Raw genomic sequence first — 21,771 nt, 5'->3', positions numbered from 1 at the left:
TATGGTATAGAGGCCACCTCTTGAAACTTAATTTGCAAATAAGTATACATTTTTCTTGGATTGTATCCTAATTTGGGGTAGCTGGATTGGAGCTGATAAAGATTGTGGGTTCTAAACTCTGTAGTCATCTCTAGACATTGAGACTGACTGTCCTTATATACTTGCAACTTGATACTCTACAAAGTACTTGAGCATCTGATTCAACTTTCATAATGATTATAGGAAATTAGATGGGGTGTTATTAATGCTATATTTATTTTTTAAATCATTAAATAGAGATACTTTTGAGATTTACCTAAAGTCCTGTACTATGTGGAGCTGGTCTTTAAACTCGGGTTTTGCATTCTAAGTGCAGATTTTCCCCTTGAAACAAGAAACTGAGATAAGCATTGCTAACCCCACTCCTCAGTTTAGTCAAAGAACCTTAGAGGCCTGATGGCTCAGTACTACTTCTCCCTGTAGTTATAAATCCTCACTATAAATGTATGGGCATGTACTAGTATAAAGACCATGGGAAAGACCGTCTGTGACCTTACTTGGTCATTCATTTTTACTTATTGTTTCATAATGATAGACAGTGTTTTTAAGTGCAATTAAATGATGAGGAGCCACCCAACATTTTTTTTTTTGCTTATTTGAACAAAAAAGAAATGTAGATAGATTTAATCCCATATTTTAAAAATATATTCAAGGCAAAAAAGAAACTCATGGACTTGTTTGAAATGTGTAATGATTGACAAGGCTTAGATGCCTAATTAAGGAAGAGTCTGATGATATTCCATTTTGCATTATAGAAGACTGAATGTTTTATCTTTAATACCTTATGGTTTATATTAGGCAAAATTACACTAGTGATGAAGGGAGAGGGATAATTTTTTTAAAGTTATTATTATCAATAGCTTTGTTCAAAGTTGTGGTAGTGTCTCATTTACATGCAATGGCAGAATTCTGTGAACTTTAAATCACATTTTAATGAAGAATAGAATGTTTATTGGCACCAATGTGCTCGCTCCTCAGAGAAATACTGTAGTCAATCCTCTGATAAGGAAAGGGATTAGTTTTTGAAGAGTGAATTATCATCCCTGAATTGATCAACTATAGACCCTTAGAACCTCAGGATGTCTTTAGAAGTGTCTAGTTCAATGATGGCGAACCTTTTGAGCTCGGCGTGTCAGCATTTTGAAAAACCCTAACTTAACTCTAGTGCCGTGTCACATATAGAAATTTTTTGATCTTTGCAACCATAGTAAAACAAAGATTTATATTTTTGATATTTATTTTATATATTTAAATGCCATTTAACAAAGAAAAATCAACCCAAAAAATGAGTTCGCGTGTCACCTCTGACACGTGTGTCATAGGTTCGCCATCACTGGTCTAGTTCAACATCCTCCTTTTGCAGTTAAAGATATTAAGAAACATATTAGTTAAGTGATTTACCCAAGGCCCTATATTTAGCCACTGAGTTAGCCCTAAATCTCCTCTAATTTTGGTCCAGCTGTGTCCTCTGTACTTTGCTGGTTGGATTTGCTTAAAAGTAAATCAACTTTTTAAAATTTAGGAAACTCAAATATATGTGTGGTGAAAAATAGGATGCCAGTTTTTAGATTATGTAATGAAAAATTGAATTTCTAGGGAAAAGCCCACATTAGTTGCTTTTAATTGTGACATGTAATTCTTGCTGCAGGCCCTACTGAAGATGGATTGCCAAGGGATAGTAGCGCATATCATCCAAGAGGCTGCGCTCCTGACTTCAGCTGTCAAGCTGGGAAAAGGCTGGAGGGAACTAGCTCAAAAGCTAGTACGATTCACAAAGCAGCAAGTGGAGGCATATGAAATTCCTCACCGAGGAAAAGCTGGAGCTGTTGCTGTGGAGGTAATATTTCTGTTTGTCTACTTCAATAGTGAAAAATTGCAGACCAAGTAAACCAAATGTAGTCAACCCTGAACCACTTACATGGATAAATTGGGGTTCTGTTCTAGAGGACCCCTAACTGAAGTCACAGTCCCTATAATCATTGATATTTTCTGAAATATGCACATATCACTCTGTCAAGGCCTTTAAAATATGCATTGAGAACCTGTAAAATATATTGATGCTTATCTTATTGGATTGCATATTAACATGGCCTTTAATCAAATGAATTGACCAAATTGGATAGCTAGTCAGTTATTAGGCAGGCCTAGAAGAATTTGAGGCAGAGAACACATAACTTTGAAGGGAGGAGATTGGACTCAGTCAGGGCAAGGGAAAATTATCAACACTAATAAAAGAGAAAAATGGTAATTGGCGTACGAGCTACCCTTTTCATTGGCTAATCAGGGCTATATGCAAATTAACTGCCAACTGAGATGGCAGTTAACTGCCAACAAGATGGCGGTTAATTTGCATATGTAGGCACAATGCAGGGAGGCCAAAGGGAAAGCAGGAAGAAGCCCCCTGCCACTGACAGTGATCAGAAACCCAGGGGGGAGCTAAGAGCTGGGGGGCAGGGCTAAGGCGGCACCCGCCTTTGCCCTGCCCCCCAGCCATGATCGGAGAATCAGGTGCCTTTTCCGCCCTGGCCAGTGATAGCAGGAAGTAGGGGTGGAGCCAGTGATGGGAGCTGGGCACGGTCGAAGCTGGCAGTCCCAGGAGCTAGGGGTCCCTTGCCTGGGCCTAAAGCGAAGCCCACGATCGTGGGGCCGCTGCAGCTGCGGGTCCCCGCTGCCCGGGCCGAATGCCTAGGCCAGAGGCATCAGGCCTGGGCAAGGGGTCGATCCTGCAATTGGAGGGTGATGGGGGTCAACGCCTGAGGGCTCCCAGTATGTGAGAGGGGGCAGGTTGGGCTGAGGGACACTCCCCCCCCCCCACACACACCCAGTGCACGGGGATCAGCGGAGCCGCGAGGCCTCCCGGCACCGGGATCAGTGTGACAGGGGGCAGTGCCCAAACCCCCTGAACCCCCTGATCGCCCTGCGGCTCTGTGTGCGACAGGGGGCGGGGCCACAACCTCCCTATCCGCCCTGCTCTGTTTGGGACAGGGGAAGGCGCCCCAACCCCCTGATCAGCCCTGCTCTGTTCCTGATAGGGGGGAGCTCCCCAACCCCCTGATCGCTCTGCGGCTCTGTGTGTGACAGGGTGCAGTGCCCCAACCCACTGATCGGCCCTGCTCTGTGTGTGACAGGGTGTGGTGCCCCAACCCCCTCCCCCCCGCCCCCCCCAACGGGTCCTGCTCTGTGTGTGATGGGGTAGAGCCATAACCTCCCCTTCGGCCCTGCCCTGAGTGTGAGAGTGGCGGCGCCCCAACCCCTCTGATGGGCTCTGCTCTGTGAGTGACAGGGGCCAGCGCCCCAACCCCCTGATTGGCCTTGCTCTGTGCGTGACAGGGGGTTGCGCCGCAACCTCCCCATCGACCCTGCCTTGAGTGTGACAGGGGGCGGTGCCCCAACCCCCCAATCGGCCCTACCCTGAGCGTGACTGAGGGTGGCATCGCAACCTCCTGATCCTCCCTGCTCTGTGCATGACATGGGGCAGTGCCCCAACTCCCCAAATGGCCCTGCTCTGAGCCCGACCAGGGGCTGCACCTAGGGATTGGGCCTGCCCTCTGCCACCCGGCAGCAGGCCTAAGCCAGCAGGTTGTTATCTCCCGAGGGGTCCCAGACTGGGAGAGGGCACAGGCCAGGCTGAGGGACCCCCCCTCCCTCCCCGAGTGCACAAATTTTTGTGCACCGGGCCTCTAGTACAATAATAAGTATTTATCGATGTTAGGCAGAGACTTAGTAATTTGTGATAAATAATATTTGGTGACAATAAGCATTAAGAGGGTGGATGGTAATGATAAACAAAGATCTCTAAGAGCTTCATTGTCTCTGACAATTTTGTGTATAATAGAAACTATAGACATCAAATATAGAATGACAGCACATAACACAAAGTAATATTTATCTTGCAAATATTAAATTAAATAAAATTTATTTTTTATAAATATTAAATGTATACTGTTAGGCATAAGTTAGATACATATTTGCTCTATTTAGCAAATAAATTGTGACAATTTTTATGACTTAAATAAAAATATTCCAGTGATGAGCACCTATAAAATGTTCTGTATTTTTCTCTCACATGAGTGTAAGCATTTTCAAGATATGTATTTCAGTTAAGGGAAGATTATCTCTCTTATTAGTGTTGACTTGGTAAGAGGCAGAAGCTGTGTTCTCCACTTCCTTTTGGGGCATAGAGCTGGAAATTAATAGAGCTGGAGAAAATTTTCTTACTTTGAAGCAACTATGCTAGCTGGGTGTGCAGGACAAAACAACCTTTCCATGAAGGGACAAGAGTCAAATCAAGTCAGTTGAATCCCAGCATGTACAGTGGACGTCTCAGCAGGATGGCTTCTGAGAACCTAGGGCCTACCTCTCCTTTAAACAAGACCTTTCAGCCAAGAGTAGCTGGAGGCTGACATATTTCCTCCTCTTAGACTACATTTATCTCTGTACCCTAAGAAGTCCCTTATAACTTACAAATCACTTTTTACTGAATGAGCTAAAAGATGAGGAATTTATAAGAAACAAGAACAACAACATTTAGGGGGATATGCTGCTCTGATATTTCAGTTAACTGATGAGAAAGTTGTCTAACTGAGATATCACTGCACACCTATTCTAACTGAAAAATCCAGAACACTAATAGCACCAAATGCTGTTGAGGATATGGAGCAACAGGAATCCTCATTCGTTGCTGGTGAGAATGCAAAATGGTACAGCCACTTTGGAAGGGACTTTGGCTGTTTCTCACAAATGAAACATACTCTTATCATATCTTCTATTTGTGCTCCTTGGTATTTACCCAAAGGCATTGAAAACATGTCTACACGAAAACCTGCACATGAATGTTTATAACAACTTTATTTATAATTACCAAAATTTAGCCCTAGCTGATTTGGCTCAGTGTATAGAGCATTGGCCTGCAGACCAAAGGGTCTTGGGTTAGATTCTGGTCAAGGGCATATACCTTGGTTGCTGGCTCCTTCCCAGCCCAGGCCCTGGTCGGGGTGGCACATGCAGGAGGCAACCAATTGATGTGTTTCTCTCACACTGAGATTTCTCTCTGTCTTTCCCTCTCTAAAAATCAATGGAAAAATACCCTTGGGTGAGGGTTAAATATATATATTATATATTATACATATATATAATATATATGTAAAAAAAATATATATATATATATATATATATATATATATATATATATATATATATATATATATATATATGCATTTACCAAAATTTAGAAGCAACCAAGATGCCTTCAGTAGGTGAATGGATAAAATGAACTTGGAATATTATTAAGCACTAAAATGAAACAAGTTATCCATGAAAAGACATGGAGGGACCTTGAATGCATATTACTAAGCAAAATAAACCAGCCTGAAAAAGGCTACATGCTGTATGATTCCAAATATATGACATTCTAGAAAAGGCAAAACTATGAAGACAGTAAAAAGATCAGTGGTTGCCAGGGATTGGGAGGGAGGAATGAATAAGAAGAGCACATGATTTTTAGGGCAGTGATACTATAATGATGGATATATGTCACTGTACAGTTGTCCAAACCCATAGAATGCACAATACCAAGAGTAAATCCTAATGTAAACTACGGACTTTGGGTGATTATGCTGTATCATTGTAGATTCATCAATTGTAACAAATATACCACTTCTGGGGAGAGTTGTTGATAATAGGGAGGCTATGCCTATGAGGGGCAGGAAGTATATGGGAAATCTCTGCACCTTCCTCTCACTTTTTCTTTAAACCTAAAAGGTCTCTAAAAAATCTTTTTAAAAATTGTCTAATTGAAAGCAGGAATTTTTTTCTTAATAAGTCTCTGTTTTTAAAAAAGGGTTTGTTGAAAGTTATTTATCGGAGTTATTTATTCTCTCAGCTTTGTTAAGCATCTGAATTCTCTCTAATTATGGTTGTTTATAGTTTGTCTTTCCCCAAATCTTGATGGAGGCCAAACAGCCTACTTTTCCATTATTTACATTTTGCACAGCCCGAATCCCAAATAACTAAGTCTATGCCAAAGTTAATAAATTCTCAGAAGCAGAAAGGAAAGCCCCTAGGTGTCTTTTGAGGGACTAATGATTAATTTATTGTGATTAATACTAACCATCATCATTCTGATCCAGGTTATTAAATTTTTAAAAATAATCCATAGTATATTGGCCTAAACCACCCCAAATAATCTGTGGGAATCTTTACCTGTTAGGCCACTTAAACTAAAGAGTAAATCTATGCTAAATTCCACCCCCTTGGAAAAAACATTGCTGCATAATTTTTTCTCTCAGGAAGGAGATGATTCTTAAGTATGATCAATATACAAGTCAAGTAGCTGATTTGAAAACAAACTGATAGTAGTTCTGGGTAGGGGACTCAGAGGAAGGAGAGTGGAATTGGGCTGGGGAGATAATAATGTCTCTTATTTCCTTTATCTCACCACTGCAGAGGGCACACATTCCGAAAATTTCCAATGCTTACAGTCTGGCTCTCTCACTCACTTTCCTTTCTCTTCAACGACTCCTTTTCCCTTTGTTCTATTTTTATTGTATCTAACATTTATCTAGCACTTACTCTGTGCCAGGCACTGTTCTGGTCACATTTCAAAGATAAACTTAATCCTTTGAACAAAAACTTGTGGGTCGGCACTAATATTATGTAAAATGTAGGGAGGCTGCTAGTTGCTTAAAAGCATGCGTAGTGAGAAACAGGTTTAGAGAACAGGCCTTTGACTTTGGGGTCCTTGTGCTTTACACTCTTCCCACCCACTCCCAATCCCGTGTGGTGGCTGAATGACAGAGCTGGTAGACGGGGTTAGGATGGGGGCTTTAAGCATCTCATTTCACCTTTTTTCTTCTTCTTTCAAGTTATGATACTACTAAAATTTGCCTGAACATCTTCATCAAGCCTCAGGCCAATTAAAGAATGGAGATTATTAATAGTATGTCTGTTAGATTTTTGTTGAGTATTTTGGCCATTTCTTACTCTTTTATAAGATGGGAGGGGGGGGGAAGCCTCTCTCTGGGGACTTCTGAGAAGGTCACTTTTTAAATTAATCATCTCCCTAAATTAAATTTTAGTAAATATTACTCAATTTTTCTAATGACATTGCAATTCCTACATAAAAACAGAACTATAAAACTTGAAATATGACCGTTACACACTTATGCTATGCAAAGATGTTTAATTGTTGCCAAGGTTTTCCTGTGAAAGTTAGTAAAAATTGGAGTTTTTATGAAGATATTTAAATCTTCTATTTAAACAAAATAGGAATCAATAAAATATTAGAAAAATAGCACATTTTTAAAAACGGTTGGGTTTTACAAGGGGCAGTGCTGGGGATTTCAAAGATAAGATATTCACAGGCCTAAATTAGGTACTCTTCACTTAGCCCTCTGGGGATTATGACCATATCCTAGCAACGCTCTCCCATTGGCCCCCTGCCTAAGAATAGATTATGCTCTTTCCATCTTATTCAGTATGGACACTTATTCACCAAGGACACTAAAAGTTCACTTTCACCTTTAAGATACCTTTTACCAATGCTTGCCTCAACCACAGGCACACATCAGTTGAGGCTGATTTCTTATCTGACCTGCCAGAGTGGGCCACCCTCCCTATGGAAGCCCAACACAGTCAATATTTCTAATTACAATAGTTTTTTGTTTTCCTTCTCAGAAGCCACTCACCTATAGATTTAGAACTGGCAAGGTATGTTTATGTCTTTTTGTGGTCAACACTTAAACAGGGAGGATCTAATTCTCTGTTTTATCTTCTAGCCGGAATCTGTCCTTCCTCATTTATGACTGGCTTCTGTAGTGTTCAGAACCCTTTATTCTTAGTCCAGATAAGACATGGGAGAGTAGGTCAACCTCAAATAGCTAATTTTATTGTTTAATAAGTTAAAAAAATTCTATATGGAATTCCTCCTGCTTGTTTAGTATTTTTTCTCCTCTGTATATTTTCTCTTAGTATTTAATTCAACCATACTTAACACATCCCCAGGGACTTCAGTTCTCAGCATTGGAGCATTAGGAGCTAAAGAAAACACAACAATGAAAAATATGATTTTTCTCTCTAAAGCCAAATTTTATTTGGCCTGGGAATTGTGATAAACTGTTATATTTGAATTGTTATATTTTAAAGAAGTATATGGTTAGATGCTTTAAAAAGTGAAACTAAGAATAAGAATGATAATAGTTGTGCAATTTATTGTATATGAACTGAATGTATGAACATTTTCTTTACAATATCATTTATTTCAACAAACTTTCTAAGGAAGACATTATACCATCTGCTTTTTATAGGAATGCAAACTAAGAATGAATTTGTGTAAGTTATTCAGAGTAACATGGGTCTTAAGTGACAGAATGAGGATTCAAATTCAGGTATTTTATGCACAGTCCTTTCCACTATGCTCTACTGATAATCCCTTTCAGAATTAACTAAATGAAAAAGATCAAAGTTGGGAGGAACCATCAGGGAACACGGCCTAATCCTGAAGGATGGGAAGCAGTTGAATAATTGGAGAGGACTAGATGGGGACCTCAGTGACTTCTTGAGACCAGTAAGGAGGATATGTGGGCTAGAGGGTAGAGTTTATCCTAATAATTATTGGGATATGTGGTTAGATATATTTTTTGATGTTGGTGGAGGAAAGAGTCTCTAATGATTGCCACAGCATAGAGGTTAAGATTTCTTGTCTGGATTCAAGTTGCAGCTCTACCATCTATTAGCTCTAGGACCTTGGGAAATTTACTTAACTTTTGTAGGACTCAACTTTTTTTAATTGAGGCAAATAATATTCTTTTACTCATCAGATGTTTTGAGAATTAAAAGATATAATATATGTGGCCCTGGCCAGGTAGCTCAGTTGGTTAGAGCTTCATGCTGACACACCAAGGTTGCAGGTTTGATCCCCAGTCAGGACACATACAAGAATCAACCAATTAATGCATAAATAAGGGAACAACAAATCAATGTTCTCTCTCTCTCTCTCTCTCTCTCTCTCTCTCTCTCTCTCTCTCTCACACACACACACACACACACACACACTTCCTCTCTCTCCCGCCCCTCCCTCATTCCCTCTCTCTAAAATAAATAAATAAAATTTTAAAAAGATATATGTGAAATATTTGGGACAATGCTTTGCAGATTATAATAACTAAATACATTATTATCTGTTATTTTGACTAAGAGGCAGAGGTGAGTTTGGCAACTGGATGACGTTGAGTGATTTTGGAAAGAGAATGAGGAACTGAATGGTAATTTTTAGTAAAATGGCTGAGAGTAACAATAGAAAGAATGCAGGTAAGGGAAAAGTCAGCATGTCTTCTGAGAAACTGGCAGGATGGTTATACATGGAAACAAATGAGAAAAAGTCTTGGCTGGTCAGCTTTTTCTTACTGGCTTAACACCATTTCATTTTCCTTGGAAAATATCTCTTTGCAAAAGGTAAAAGGAATGTCCTTGGACTCGAATGGTTTTTTTGGCTCATGTGGCAACTTCCAGATTCTGCTTACAAAGACGTGGCATTGTCTGCATCTGCTGGAACTGGTTCAGTTCTAGCCGTGGCACTGAAATCTATAGTTTGCTGTTCTTCTCAGTAAGACATATATTTGCAGTTTCTTTAAAAAGTATTATATGGAAATGTACCTACCAGTGTACATAACAATTCCCTAAATCTTTGTTGTTTGTACTAGAGAATTGGCATAGTGACATAATATTTAGATTACCATTGTCTAGTTTTTATAATACTTTACCTCTTGCTGCTAGTCTTTAATTCCAAAAGACTCCATTATTTGGAATGATGGAACAAAGGAAAAAGAGATCACAGTAAAATTAAGGGGGTTAAGCATTGTATTCCTATGATATTTTATTTAATTATACAGTGAATGTCTCATTACCACTCTGAATATCAAATAGAAATAGTAATCACATTAGGTTAAATATTATGGAGAGATTTTAGAATGGACTTTGAGACACTAATACTTGATTTAGATATTTTATATAGAAGTTTATTAAGGAGCACAAACAATAATGAATTTCGGAAAACCAAAGTCCACCTATGTATAAGTCTCAAATCAGCGCTTATTCAAACTGCTTAATATTGAGGTAGATTCATGGGAATACTTTAGTGAAATGGCCCTAGATTTATGGCTAGGTGACCTGGATTCCTTTTCTAGATGTTTGGCCACGACTTTGTTATTTAATGTCATTTCAAGTACAAACGCCAGTTAGCATTAATCAAGCACCTAGTGTGTGCCAGGACCCTTGACCTGTTTACTTTGTATACTTGGCAGTGCTTTTATGGCTTTGGGTACCCTTCCTCTCCACCCTCTATTTTACAGTCGGAGGAAATAAGGCTGTAGAGAAGTTTTGCAACTTATCCAAGATCCTAGAGCTAATAAGTCAAGAGTCTAGATTCAAACCCACGATGTGGTTCTTTAAATCTGGAGCTCTTACCACTATCCAGGGTGGGGCAAAAGTAGGTTTATAGTTGTTTGTATGGAAAATAATGCAATAACTAATCCTATATAATAAAGAGCTAATATGCAAATGATTGTCATGCCCTCATGCCATCACACCGTGATGCTCTCACGCTGTCACAATCCATCACCAGGAGACTGCGTGTGCAGCAGGTACGCACAGGTGGGCGAGGACTTGATGCTGCATGCGTGACGTGGAGGCGGGTCCCGGTGGCTCTGCGTGGTGAGGCCTGGGGGTCCCACGGTTCTGTGCAGCATGGAGGCAGGATCCCTGGCTCCGGCCTACCTCTTTGGGGCAATCCATTGAGGAGCCCCGGATTGGTGGATAGGGCCTACCTCTTTGGGGCAATAGATCACAGGGCTCCCGCACTATGAGAGGGCATAGGGCAAGCTGGGGGACCCCCCCCCCGAGTGCACAAATTTTGTGTACTAGGCCTCTAGTAAATAATAATACAAGAATAAACTGTGTTTCACATACTCACAACTATAAACCTACTTTTTCCACACCCTGTATTTTCTTTCATTTACCTCCACATTGAAAGATTGGATTAGAGAAGCCCAGTTTCTTTAAACTATGATGTTCAGAGTTTCTACCAATGTATAGTTGTGGTGGAGGTTGAGGGTTGGATGACAAGGAAGCAGCCTGGAATCTTCCTAACTAGGAATTTGTGAGAATGGTTTGGCCAGCAGGTTTCCTTATGGTATTAGACTATTTTGAGCAAATGTACTAACAAGGAATGGGTCTTCCATATTCTCTGGCTCATTCTTAACCCCTGGCATTCCAAGTGGTTGGTTATTCCTAGAACAAACAAAGCTTGGTTGTCTTAGAGTCTTTTCCAAGAGAATCTTATGTCAAGTTTTACCCAAATATCATCTTCCTTCTGAGGAAATAGGGACCCTTAATATGTTTTATTCTGAAGATAAAGGCGACTTCCTCTTCAACAGCATTTATGAACTTACCAATTATAGGTGCTGGAAGGACTGCCTGGAAATTGTAAATGATAAATAATTATTAATAAGGCAAATTTACCTTAATATTTCTGCAACTAATTATACTAAAAATGGAACATTGCTTTTATAGTTTTATGAGGAAAATAAGTGGATTATTAATCCTTTAATGTAGTAAAATGTAATTATCCAAAGGTAGTTAAAACTAATTGCTTTCTTTATGCTATTCATATTTTACAAGCTCAAAAAAGACATAGCTGCTATGCTCCAATATGAATTGCTTTTATTCATGTTGCATTTCATTATCTAGACTATTATCTAAAATCTTACTGGCTTCTGGGAATAGTCACTCTAAATTTGGAAAACTTCATTTTTTAAATCTCTACCCATGTTTCTTTTCTTTTGTTATTCCATTTATCACTTTTTCATTGCTCCTTTACCTTTGTCTTTGTCCTCTAGTACCTAGAAGATAAACTAAAGCAACACATATTTCTCCCACACAAATGCTGGGACTTCAGAAAACTGCTCAACTCTGATAGATTAAATGCTTATTGATGCTGCTGCCCTTTCCATACACAGATCAAAGCACAGAGATGAGAAATTAACAACTCTGCATTTTGATCAGCCTTATGCTTCCCATTCAAAGATGAACAAGTAACACCATGAAGTTACCATTTAAAATATCTAAGAGTAGAGGGGTAAGAATGATGCCTGAGGGTCCAATATTTGTGACAGAAGTGAGACGGCTCTGAGCGGAATTATTTTGTGGTTAAGAATAATTCTACTAAAGCAAACCCTCAGGAGCACGCTTTCCTTTTGATTTGTCAAAGCATTAGTGCAGTTTCTGAATATTTTCCCTTAAATCATAACATTGAGCAAGAGCAGAACTATTTTAAAACCACTGAATAGATAGATAACATAAACCTGGAAGAGGTCCTGGCAGTCCACCACTCATTTCCAGCTTTTGGAGGACATAACTTAGGTTATCTTGGAAAGGATATTGTTTATTTTACTCATTTTATTCATTCAAACATTTCCAGAGAAAATGACTTCATTTCTCTTTAATCTACCACACAGTTTAGAATTCTTTGTGGCCTTGATTTGTATGTATTTTTTAACATAGCTTTATAAAGTCCATAGTTAATTAATATATTCAAGTTACCTCTTGTGTCTTTGCCTTTAATAATATATGTTTACTTGCTGAGTAAGAAAACTAAAATGACATAAGATAATAAGAAATGCCAAAAGAAAAAGGAATATGAGTATTTAAGGGCTGAGGTCTAGTGTCATATATCTATATCATAAAGGACAACAAACAGTTGTTTATTGCATTGATGAAAGCTGGACTTTGTCAAGTGTTGTTAAGGCAATTCTCAATAAAGAAAGTTATTTTTACCATATCTGACAGACATTTGCTTATTAAAGGAAAACAGAGTTCCCCAAATTTAACATTTTTTATCAGTGTGTCAAGATACATAACTGTAGCCGAAACCGGTTTGGCTCAGTGGATAGAGCGTCGGCCTGCGGACTGAAAGGTCCCAGGTTCGATTCCGGTCAAGGGCATGTACCTGGGTTGCGGGCATATCCCCAGTGGGAGATGTGCAGGAGGCAGCTGATTGATGTTTCTCTCTCATCGATGTTTCTAACTCTCTATCTCTCTCCCTTCCTCTCTGTAAAAAATCAATAAAATATATTAAAAAAAAGATACATAACTATAACATTTACTTTTGACCCAATTCCCATTCAATTTTTTCTTGATACTTGCCCCCTAATTACCTACCCCTGCTCCGTAATAATTTTAATATTTGCTTTTGGTTTCCTGCTTAAAAGGAATTTAACTCTTTTTTCTTGAGTGTTTTACATATTCTGTCACTTTAATTCTCAACCCGAAATTTTCCATCTAGCAAAGTTAGGATTCAAAACAAACCTTCCTTTTTATTGTAGAATATTACTTTTTACATATTTTCCCTTTTAAAAACACTTTTACTTTTCACTGTTTCTCCTCCTAGCTTTGTCTCTCTTTAACTTTCAAATTCCAAATGTGACCCATTTGTTGTGTGCCTTTTAATTCCTTGATGCCTACTCATTCCTGAAGTCTTCCCTACACCTCTCTCTTTAAACTGCCTTCTCCAAAGTTTCCAAAGACTAATTGCCCAAATCCTAGCTTTTTTGTTTTCCTTCATGTTTCCACGTTACTTGATGTTAGGGGTAGCAGAGGAGGTAACAGAAAAGGGATGTCCTTAGTGAGTAACATGTGGTAGATGTTTAACAACCTACTTTTCAATTGTAGCTGTTGCCAATTTCCAAAGTGTAAATACTCTAACATGGATGATTTTACTCTCCCAATATGTCACTGAACATGGAGTTGGGAGGCTATGTGAACAGCGGGCTCTGGGGAGCTGGTGGGACCTGGCTTCAGCAAACCACTGCCAGTCTTTTGGAATGTTATTAGGCCTTGGCTTTTGCAATATGTAGCACCCTGTTTCATTTTCCATCATTCTGGCTCCAGTTTCTCTCCATTTTTTGTTGTTTTTATTTCATACTGTGCCCCTAATTGTAGACTTAATTGAGGGTTAAATTTTTCATCCCTTTATCCTCTTCCTTAGCATTCTCCTCTACTCTCATGCCTTTTATCATTACTTTATCATGAATGATGCTAAACCCTCCACTGCTCTCTGGAGGTCATCTCCACATTCAGTTTCTTATCAGATAGCCCCTCCTTTACTTCTTATCTTGACCTCACCCAAAAAGTACTCATATTCCTACTATATGCCAGACACTTCATGAAGTGTCTTGGAAACAGGACTTGGAAGTTAGTACCCATATTTTATGGATTAAAATAACCAGATAATTTGATCAATTTACTCACATTGACCCATTCAATAGGCAATGGAACGCAGATGTGAAGCCAGGTTTTGGTAGTATGACGCCAACACCCATTTCTCTTTGTTTTATACCATAGAGGTCCTCAGTTAATGGAACTATCATTTCTATCTCACACTGAATTAAAATATACAAGTAATTTTTTTGCATTTTTTTAGTTGTTATTATTTACCAAGTCCTGTTTTTTATACATTGGGCACTTGTTCAAGTACGCATCTCCCTTCTATGTTATAAACTAAAAACAAGAGCCATACTATAGTAATAATTTTATCCCTTCATGTAACAAAATCACTTATATTGGTAGGTATTCAATAATTCTTAGTTTAAAAAGTGAAATAATTATATAATGAACGACAATGTATTTTGAATCTTTCCATTGTATCTGTGCTACAATAGTGCTTTTCTTCATCTGTGTTGCAAGCAACCAATGATATTATATATAGAAAATCAAATTGAGCACTGAAGAAATATTCAAGTCTAGTTTGCTGCAAAGAGGAAAAAAATAGGATGCAAAATATGCTCATATTTTAGTACAGATCATGAAATTTACCATTTTCCTAGTGTTTTCAGCCCATTGCAATTGTATCCATTTCTAGGCCGCTTATGGCTTAGACTCTAGGGAATTTCCAGTGAGTTTAGGGCAATATCCCTCCTTGCACTTCAGAGTCATTGAGGGGACCTCTGAGAAGTCTTTTTACACTTTCAGAAGTCTTAATTAGGGCCAGGATGAAGTAATCTATCCAAATTTTTTCTAAATTGTAAGAGCTGGCCTCACTGTCCTGCTATGAGTACAAATTGAATAATGAGTGAGGTTTCTTGCCCTCTGCCTGAGCAGATAGATGTCTCACTGGACTTCTGAATTAGCAGTTTCCAACTCCTGCATCACCTTGGTGTATTTCCTGTTCCCCGCAGCACTAGGGCTGCTTCCTGGTTAAGAATCCCTCCGGCTTGTCTATACAGAGCAATCCACATGCAGCAGCAAGACATGGGATGCAGCGCTTTCTCCCTGAGAAGTCAGTGGGGCCGTTTTGACTGTGAAGGTATTTTGAATCTGTAGAATAGTGAAAAACCAGAAAATTACCTATTTGTGATTTCTTTTTAATTTTTAAAGATATTTATTGTTGAAAGTACTACATAGGTTCTCCTTTTCCTCTCATTAACCTCTTCCAGCCCATTCCTGTCCTCCCCTCCTCCCTGCAGACCCTCATCACCCTACTGCCTGTGTCCACAGTTCTTAAGAGACATCGGTTTTCTGTGATACTCTGCTATCACCTTGGTTCTGAAATGCTCTCAGTTGTTGTTTATTGTTAAATGTCCTCAAATACATCTTTTGTCAGACTCTGTCACTAAAGGACGTAGGTTAAAGTCTTAGAATCTTTTACATGTAAACACCATTATTTTAAACAATACATGACAAATTGAAAAATAATGTACCTGTTAGTTGAGCATCAGGGAAAATTAAGTGAATGCAACATAGCATACAGGTGTCAGAGCTTTTACAGAGGGTTACCAACTCCAGAGTAACCTGCTGTCTTAGTGCTTCTTTGCATCTGAGCTGTAACAGACAAGATTGAGTCTGGCAAAAAGGCTCTATTAATGTGCCCCAACTTATCTTCCACTGCTGAGCTATTAGTGGTGGCCTGTACTTTTAGGAGGTTTGATTTCAGTCAGTGCTTAGAAAAATAGGCGAGAGAACACCTCATTCACATTCTTTCAGAGTGGTAGGTTGGTTTGGGTGAAACTTATACAAAAAATTGGGAAGATTTCTGTTGCTGCATCATGACCACCTTGATATGATATAATTTTGATAATTGTCTTCCCTTCTCTGCTTTGCAGAATCAAACTTTGTAAAGATATGGCTGTTCATGACACCCAAGCAATGCCAGTGTGGACAAATAACTTCAAATGATATTTTGAGCCTGATGAATGGCCTTTTGTATAGATTGACTTGAAACATAATGATAGTTCTTATAGAGGTCTTTCATTCTTTTAACTTACATAGTAGCATATATGGGGATATCAGAGGAGGGTGAACAATTATATCCCAAGGCCCTACTTCATTTGCTATTACTGTCAATGGGGGCCCTATTTTAAGAAGGCAACTCTGCATAATATTTAGCTCAGTCTGTGTTCCTGCATTTTGCAAGTGATAACATTACAAATGAATTAGTTTAGTGAGCCCAAATAAGTAGCAAGTAATAAAGTTTATTTTTCAAATATTCCAATTATAGCTGCATGGTTCATTTTGTTGTTTTCCTAGAGAAAATTTATTTTAAGGTGTCTGTGTGTGTGTGAGTATTATACAATTTGTCTTATTTGGTCAGCCTTTGTCTCTATTCTCTCTCAGCCTGGTTGCCCTGGTTACCATTACATATTCTCCTGTGCATGAAGATCCTCTTTGACGTGCATTTATTTCTATGGAAACAATGATGTCATTGGTATGGGTGGGTAATGAGGGAAAGCATAATGAAGTGTTGAATATTGATCTTTCTTTTGGTCATAAAATGTATTATTAAATTACATTTTTAATTAGATAATTAGATTTTTGCTTTCCCTTTGACGTGGTCATGAGGCTACATTTTCCCTTGTTTATAGACTTGCTTGAATAAAATGACTTTAAGCATTGAAATACTGCACATCTCCTTCTTATGCTATGTGGTCATAAACTCAACACAGATGCATATAACAGTGAAAGAATTATTATTTTAAGCTTAAAAGTGTCTCAGAGCGTGAAAATATTATCTCAATAACATGTTATCATCTAAATATTGCACAAATAATTTTATATTCACATCAAGGCAAGGCACAATGTATAGATGGTGGGTCAAGAGGAAGTAAGACCCTGCTTGTAGTCCTTGGTTTAGAGACGCAAGGCTATCATAGGAAACTGATAGTTATTAAAACATGTTTTCTATGACATTAAGTAAGTCCATATATAATTACTATTTCATTTTCTTTTAAGTCTTAGGAGGCTTTTAAGCCCTTTTTAGGCATCTGTTTCACACCCTGTTTTCCTTCCACACTACTCCAGCCTATTTTTTTTTCTTTATAGATGATGTGGAAACCTGCTTATGATTTTCTCTATACTTGGGGTGCTCACTACGGAAATAGCTACAGAGATGTGTTACAAGACCTGCAGTCTGCGTTGGACAGAATGAAAAACCCTGTGACCAAACAATGGCGAGACTTAACCGGAGCTTTACTACTAGTACATTCTTTGGAGGTTTTGAGAGCAACGGCATTCTCCACTTCCGAAGAAGTATAGAAATGAAGGGTATGTCTTGTGGAGGAGGGAGAATAATAGGGGAAAATGTGTGCGTGTGTGTGTGTGTGTGTGTGCGTGTGTGAAAGAGAAAGTCCTCGGAAAAACAGTGCTTCTATTTTTCCCGTTTGAAAATACATTTCCCATGTGAAAGCACAGCAGAACACAAAATCTAAAATGGGTTTTATAACCAGACATGAATTTTTGTATCTATTTCAGATGCAAACATTGGGCTGCTTTGTTGTTGAGAAAGAAAAGAAAAACCCTCCCTCCCTTTCAAAGTTACTTTTAATTTCTTGAAGTTAAAACAAATGACTATTAGTATAATCACATCACCCAATACCCAGATAAACTAGAAGCTCTCAATGTGAACCATGCCATTTTACCAGGAGGCAGACAGGGAGAGAGCAGAAGCAAACACACACTTTGTGCACAGGGCTGCAGGCTTCCTATATCTGATCTCTTATTTCTCAGTGGAGTTTGCCAGCATTATTCCCATTTTCCATATGAAGAAACTAAGAACTGGATAGGATGTTCAGGATTAAAAGCTAGTGAAAAGTAGGTTTTCTCTTTGAAAAACCTGGTTTTGTTTTTTTAAAATCTAGAATATAATAGTAAATGCATATTAAAACTTACAGGGATATGGTAGCTATTTCATTCTAATTAAAGCTCATTGCTCTTGTTCACCGTCTCTTGACAGACTGCCAAAGGGGATGTGTGAGTTATCAGAAATCTGTTGCCTGCAAACATGGACACGAGTTTCCACCACCTTCCTCCAGCATCTTGGGACCAGCTAATCCTTGACCTTTCTTCAGGATCCTAATGTAGAATAGTTCATTAAGTCTCAGGGATTTTTAATAACAGGGGTTATTTTTAAAAATAAAACCTTCCTTTATCACTGTTGAATGTAATAGTCTTAACCACTCAAAACACTGATACCTGTGTGTGTGCATGCTCACATGCTCATGCAGACACATGTGTGTGTTTATGTACCAGAGTGTTTTATAAAGATGATATAGGAATCTGGGCCAGAATAAAGGCAAACTACTGGCAGCGAGTTCATAAAGAAATGGTCTGTGCTTACTCATGGGTTCAACCCTCTGGACACCTGCCAGTATTTATATATTTTGGATGCTCATTCATTTATTGTCATTCAGTTGACAGATGGAGTGAGTGTTCCTTTTTTGTGGTAGGCACATACATTCTTGAGGTTAATAATGGGAAAATAAAACCAGCATGCTCTCTGACATCAGGATTGCAAAGTGATGGATACAGATAATAATAAAAAAAAATTATGCAGTTAAATGTAAATGGCATCTGGAATAATGGCTTCCATGGAGAGGCTAGGATGCCAAAAGCTATACTAGTATAGATAGGTGGCCATCATCTGAATCGGGGGGGGGGGGGGGTCAAGTGAGTTTTCGCTGGGAAAGGCATGATGAGCCCGAAGGAGGAGGCATTGCTTCCAGTCTGGGATGGTGGAGGATGGAGTCCCTCAGACCACTGAGGCCCTCTGGAGGGAGGGGGTGCAGGCCAGGCAGGCAATGCCTGAAAGGGTGAAGGAGTAAGGGAAAGAAAGACACACCTTCAAAGGTAATGTGGACAAGCTGAATAAGGATTTTGTTTGGGATGCTGAATAGAACATGTCCATTTGACTGAAAAGTGAAAGCAGAATCTTTTCAGAGCTTTTAATATTTAATTAAATATTTGGTATGCTGGCAAAGGTAACTTGAATTAGGGTTTCAGAACAATCTCTACGGCTTTCTATATTTATATTTGATGATAACAGTACGAAGCCTGACCAAGGAGTTACATACACACATTCAAGGATGGAATTTATTTTAGTTGAAACTAAATTCTGGGAGAGGGAAAAAATGACTTGGAAGTTCAGGACACAATCATTGAGTGGTAATTTTGCTTTCTTTAGAACATTCTTGGAATCTTATTAACATGTCAGCAAATCAGAGAATTTCGGGAAGGAATTAATAACTGGGTTTCTCTAGGCTCCAGGGTCTGAGAAGACAGAGATTTTGTTAGCTGGTTGGGGAAGTAAGATGAAATAAGTCACTTCAGGTTTACATAGCATCATGTGTTGTGATTGTGGCTGGGAAGTTTAAGAAGAGTTTAAAAAATGAAAAACACGATCTTTGTAACTTAAGGATGAAGCGATGGTTTCAATATTAATAGACACAAATATATTTTATAATCTTGTAATAAATCCTCTCAAATTTTAAACCCATGTCCAAACTTTCTGTTCTTATAAATATATTCTAATATTTTATAAATCATTTCTAGTTTTCTTTCCATAATGGATTTCCATAATCAGAAAAGATTAGCTCAGTAATCATGAATTGCCTTTAATATGTGGCAGCAAATCAAGGGAATTAATAAAGCACTTAAATCCCATCCTTGATAACATTAAAAGCATCAAAAACAATTAATCTAAAATTTATTCAACAATTTTGGAAGCATAGATAGTCCTTTCGTTTCCTCAGTCTTTCCCTCTAATGATGCCTCAGGATGAGATTTTAGTTCAGTGCTCAGCTTGCAACATAACAATTTTTCTGTGTACGCCGCAATCCTCTACTTCTGTCTGTTAAAGCCCTAATATGAAGGTCAATTAAGGAGGTGCCTGCCACAGTGGCTTATTAACTGCTCATGTTGATAACGGATACAACACATTTTTGTAGAAAATACCATATGAAATTTTGAACTAGGGGATGACTAGTTCCCTGGAAGGAGCAGAATGAACTACATTAATGGGTGGTGTTGATAAAAAAAAAGTTGCCGCTAGTAAACAGCTTTGACTATGTGATATGAAAATGCAATAGAGAAAGTACACTCAAAATCGTATAATACTGTAATTTGAAAATTCAAAACTTGAATTTTTATACTGTGCTCATGTAAATTGTATTTTCTTTAATTTTTGTAATGCCTAAGAAATATTTGAAGCAATTCGAAGGACAAGGAGAATAATGAAAAATTATGCTGCTGGAGGCTTTTCTAATGAAAATAGATCTTGTTTCTTCTTATACATAGAAATTCTTCCCTGCTCTCCCATATGGAGTGTTTTCTCATGTGCTGCTGTAGAGCTTAGCGAGTGAAGTTCCAAGATCATATGTTGGCATTATACCAGGTGGGCTTATTCCAAAGACATTCATCAGAATACAATAACCACCTGGAGAGTTTGTTGGCACTGACTGCTGAGCCCCACCCTCAGAATTTCTGATGGGGCAGGTCCAGGTGCCTGAGGATGGTGATGCAGATGCCTCTGGTCCAGGGTCCCCAGTCAAGAACCACTGCATTAATTTCCTCCATTTCTATAGGAAGAAGAGAATCTTTATTAAACTGGAAGAACATGCTTTTAGATAAACAAATTTTTGTCATCCCACCAGAGAAATAGTTTTTAAGCTGTAAAAATACACACCTAAATCCCATTATATAATAGCTTAATTTATTTATATAAGCTGAACTTTTTCTAAATGAATTATTAAGAGCCTGAAAATAGTCATTTTGATTGTAAAACTAATTAAAATAATTAAGATCTGCCTATATGAAATGTAAAGATATTAGAATAAAATAGATTAAGAATTTGAGACATTTATCAGTGTATTAAGATGATTTTGCAAATATATTCAATGATTTTGTTTCTATAAAATATTTTTGGAGAAAGTCTTTTCAGTGATTTGTCATTTGTTAAATTTCATGTTGAATTAATTTTTCCGCATTGAAAAATATATTTATAACTAATGTGATCAGCTTAATTATGCCTTACTTTCATTGTAGAATTACAAAGGATTACAGGCACTTGCTAAAAAGACAGTCAGGTATTCTCTCTCCAATGAGTAGTTCTACTTTTAAAAGGATAGTGACTCTGAGGAGGGGTGATGAGCTGAATAACCTCACTTTGACCTTAATGTATTATATCTCATTTTCCTTCTATAGTACTCTTTTTGGTTATTCTTCTGGGGGTGAGTAGGAGGAGCTGTGGCTTCTTCCTTTCTGTTCTGAGACATTTGAGACTACCAGGAAGCAGATTTTAATTGTTTCTAATATTTAAGTTCAGACTTGTACCTTTGGAATGTACTGAGACATTTAATATATTCATATAAATATATGAGTAGTAGTTGAAAATCAAAATTGAGTCACAATGAA

General features: G+C 38.2%; 1 protein-coding gene across 4 annotated transcripts in view; it reads left to right on the top strand.

Moving 5' to 3' along the window:
• MACC1 (MET transcriptional regulator MACC1) overlaps positions 1-21,247 on the top strand; it is a 63,876-nt gene extending 42,629 nt beyond the window's left edge. For 3 of the 4 annotated variants that reach the window (XM_059712502.1, XM_059712501.1, XM_059712504.1), the window contains 3 exons: positions 1,688-1,876; positions 17,407-17,628; positions 18,317-21,247. In XM_059712502.1, the coding sequence (XP_059568485.1) occupies positions 1,688-1,876; positions 17,407-17,619 (402 nt within the window). In that variant the 3' untranslated portion in view covers positions 17,620-17,628; positions 18,317-21,247. Of the gene's footprint in view, positions 1-1,687; positions 1,877-16,190; positions 16,783-17,406; positions 17,629-18,316 lie in introns of those variants that run through there. The other variant, XM_059712505.1, reaches the window with a different exon arrangement.
• Positions 21,248-21,771: the final 524 nt, after the last annotated feature.

The sequence above is a fragment of the Myotis daubentonii genome, chromosome 10 (genome assembly GCF_963259705.1).
Source record: "Myotis daubentonii chromosome 10, mMyoDau2.1, whole genome shotgun sequence".
NCBI classification, from domain to species: Eukaryota; Metazoa; Chordata; class Mammalia; order Chiroptera; family Vespertilionidae; genus Myotis; species Myotis daubentonii.
Note: the sequence above shows the minus strand (reverse complement) of the source record. Positions and strands in the feature narration are given on the sequence as shown.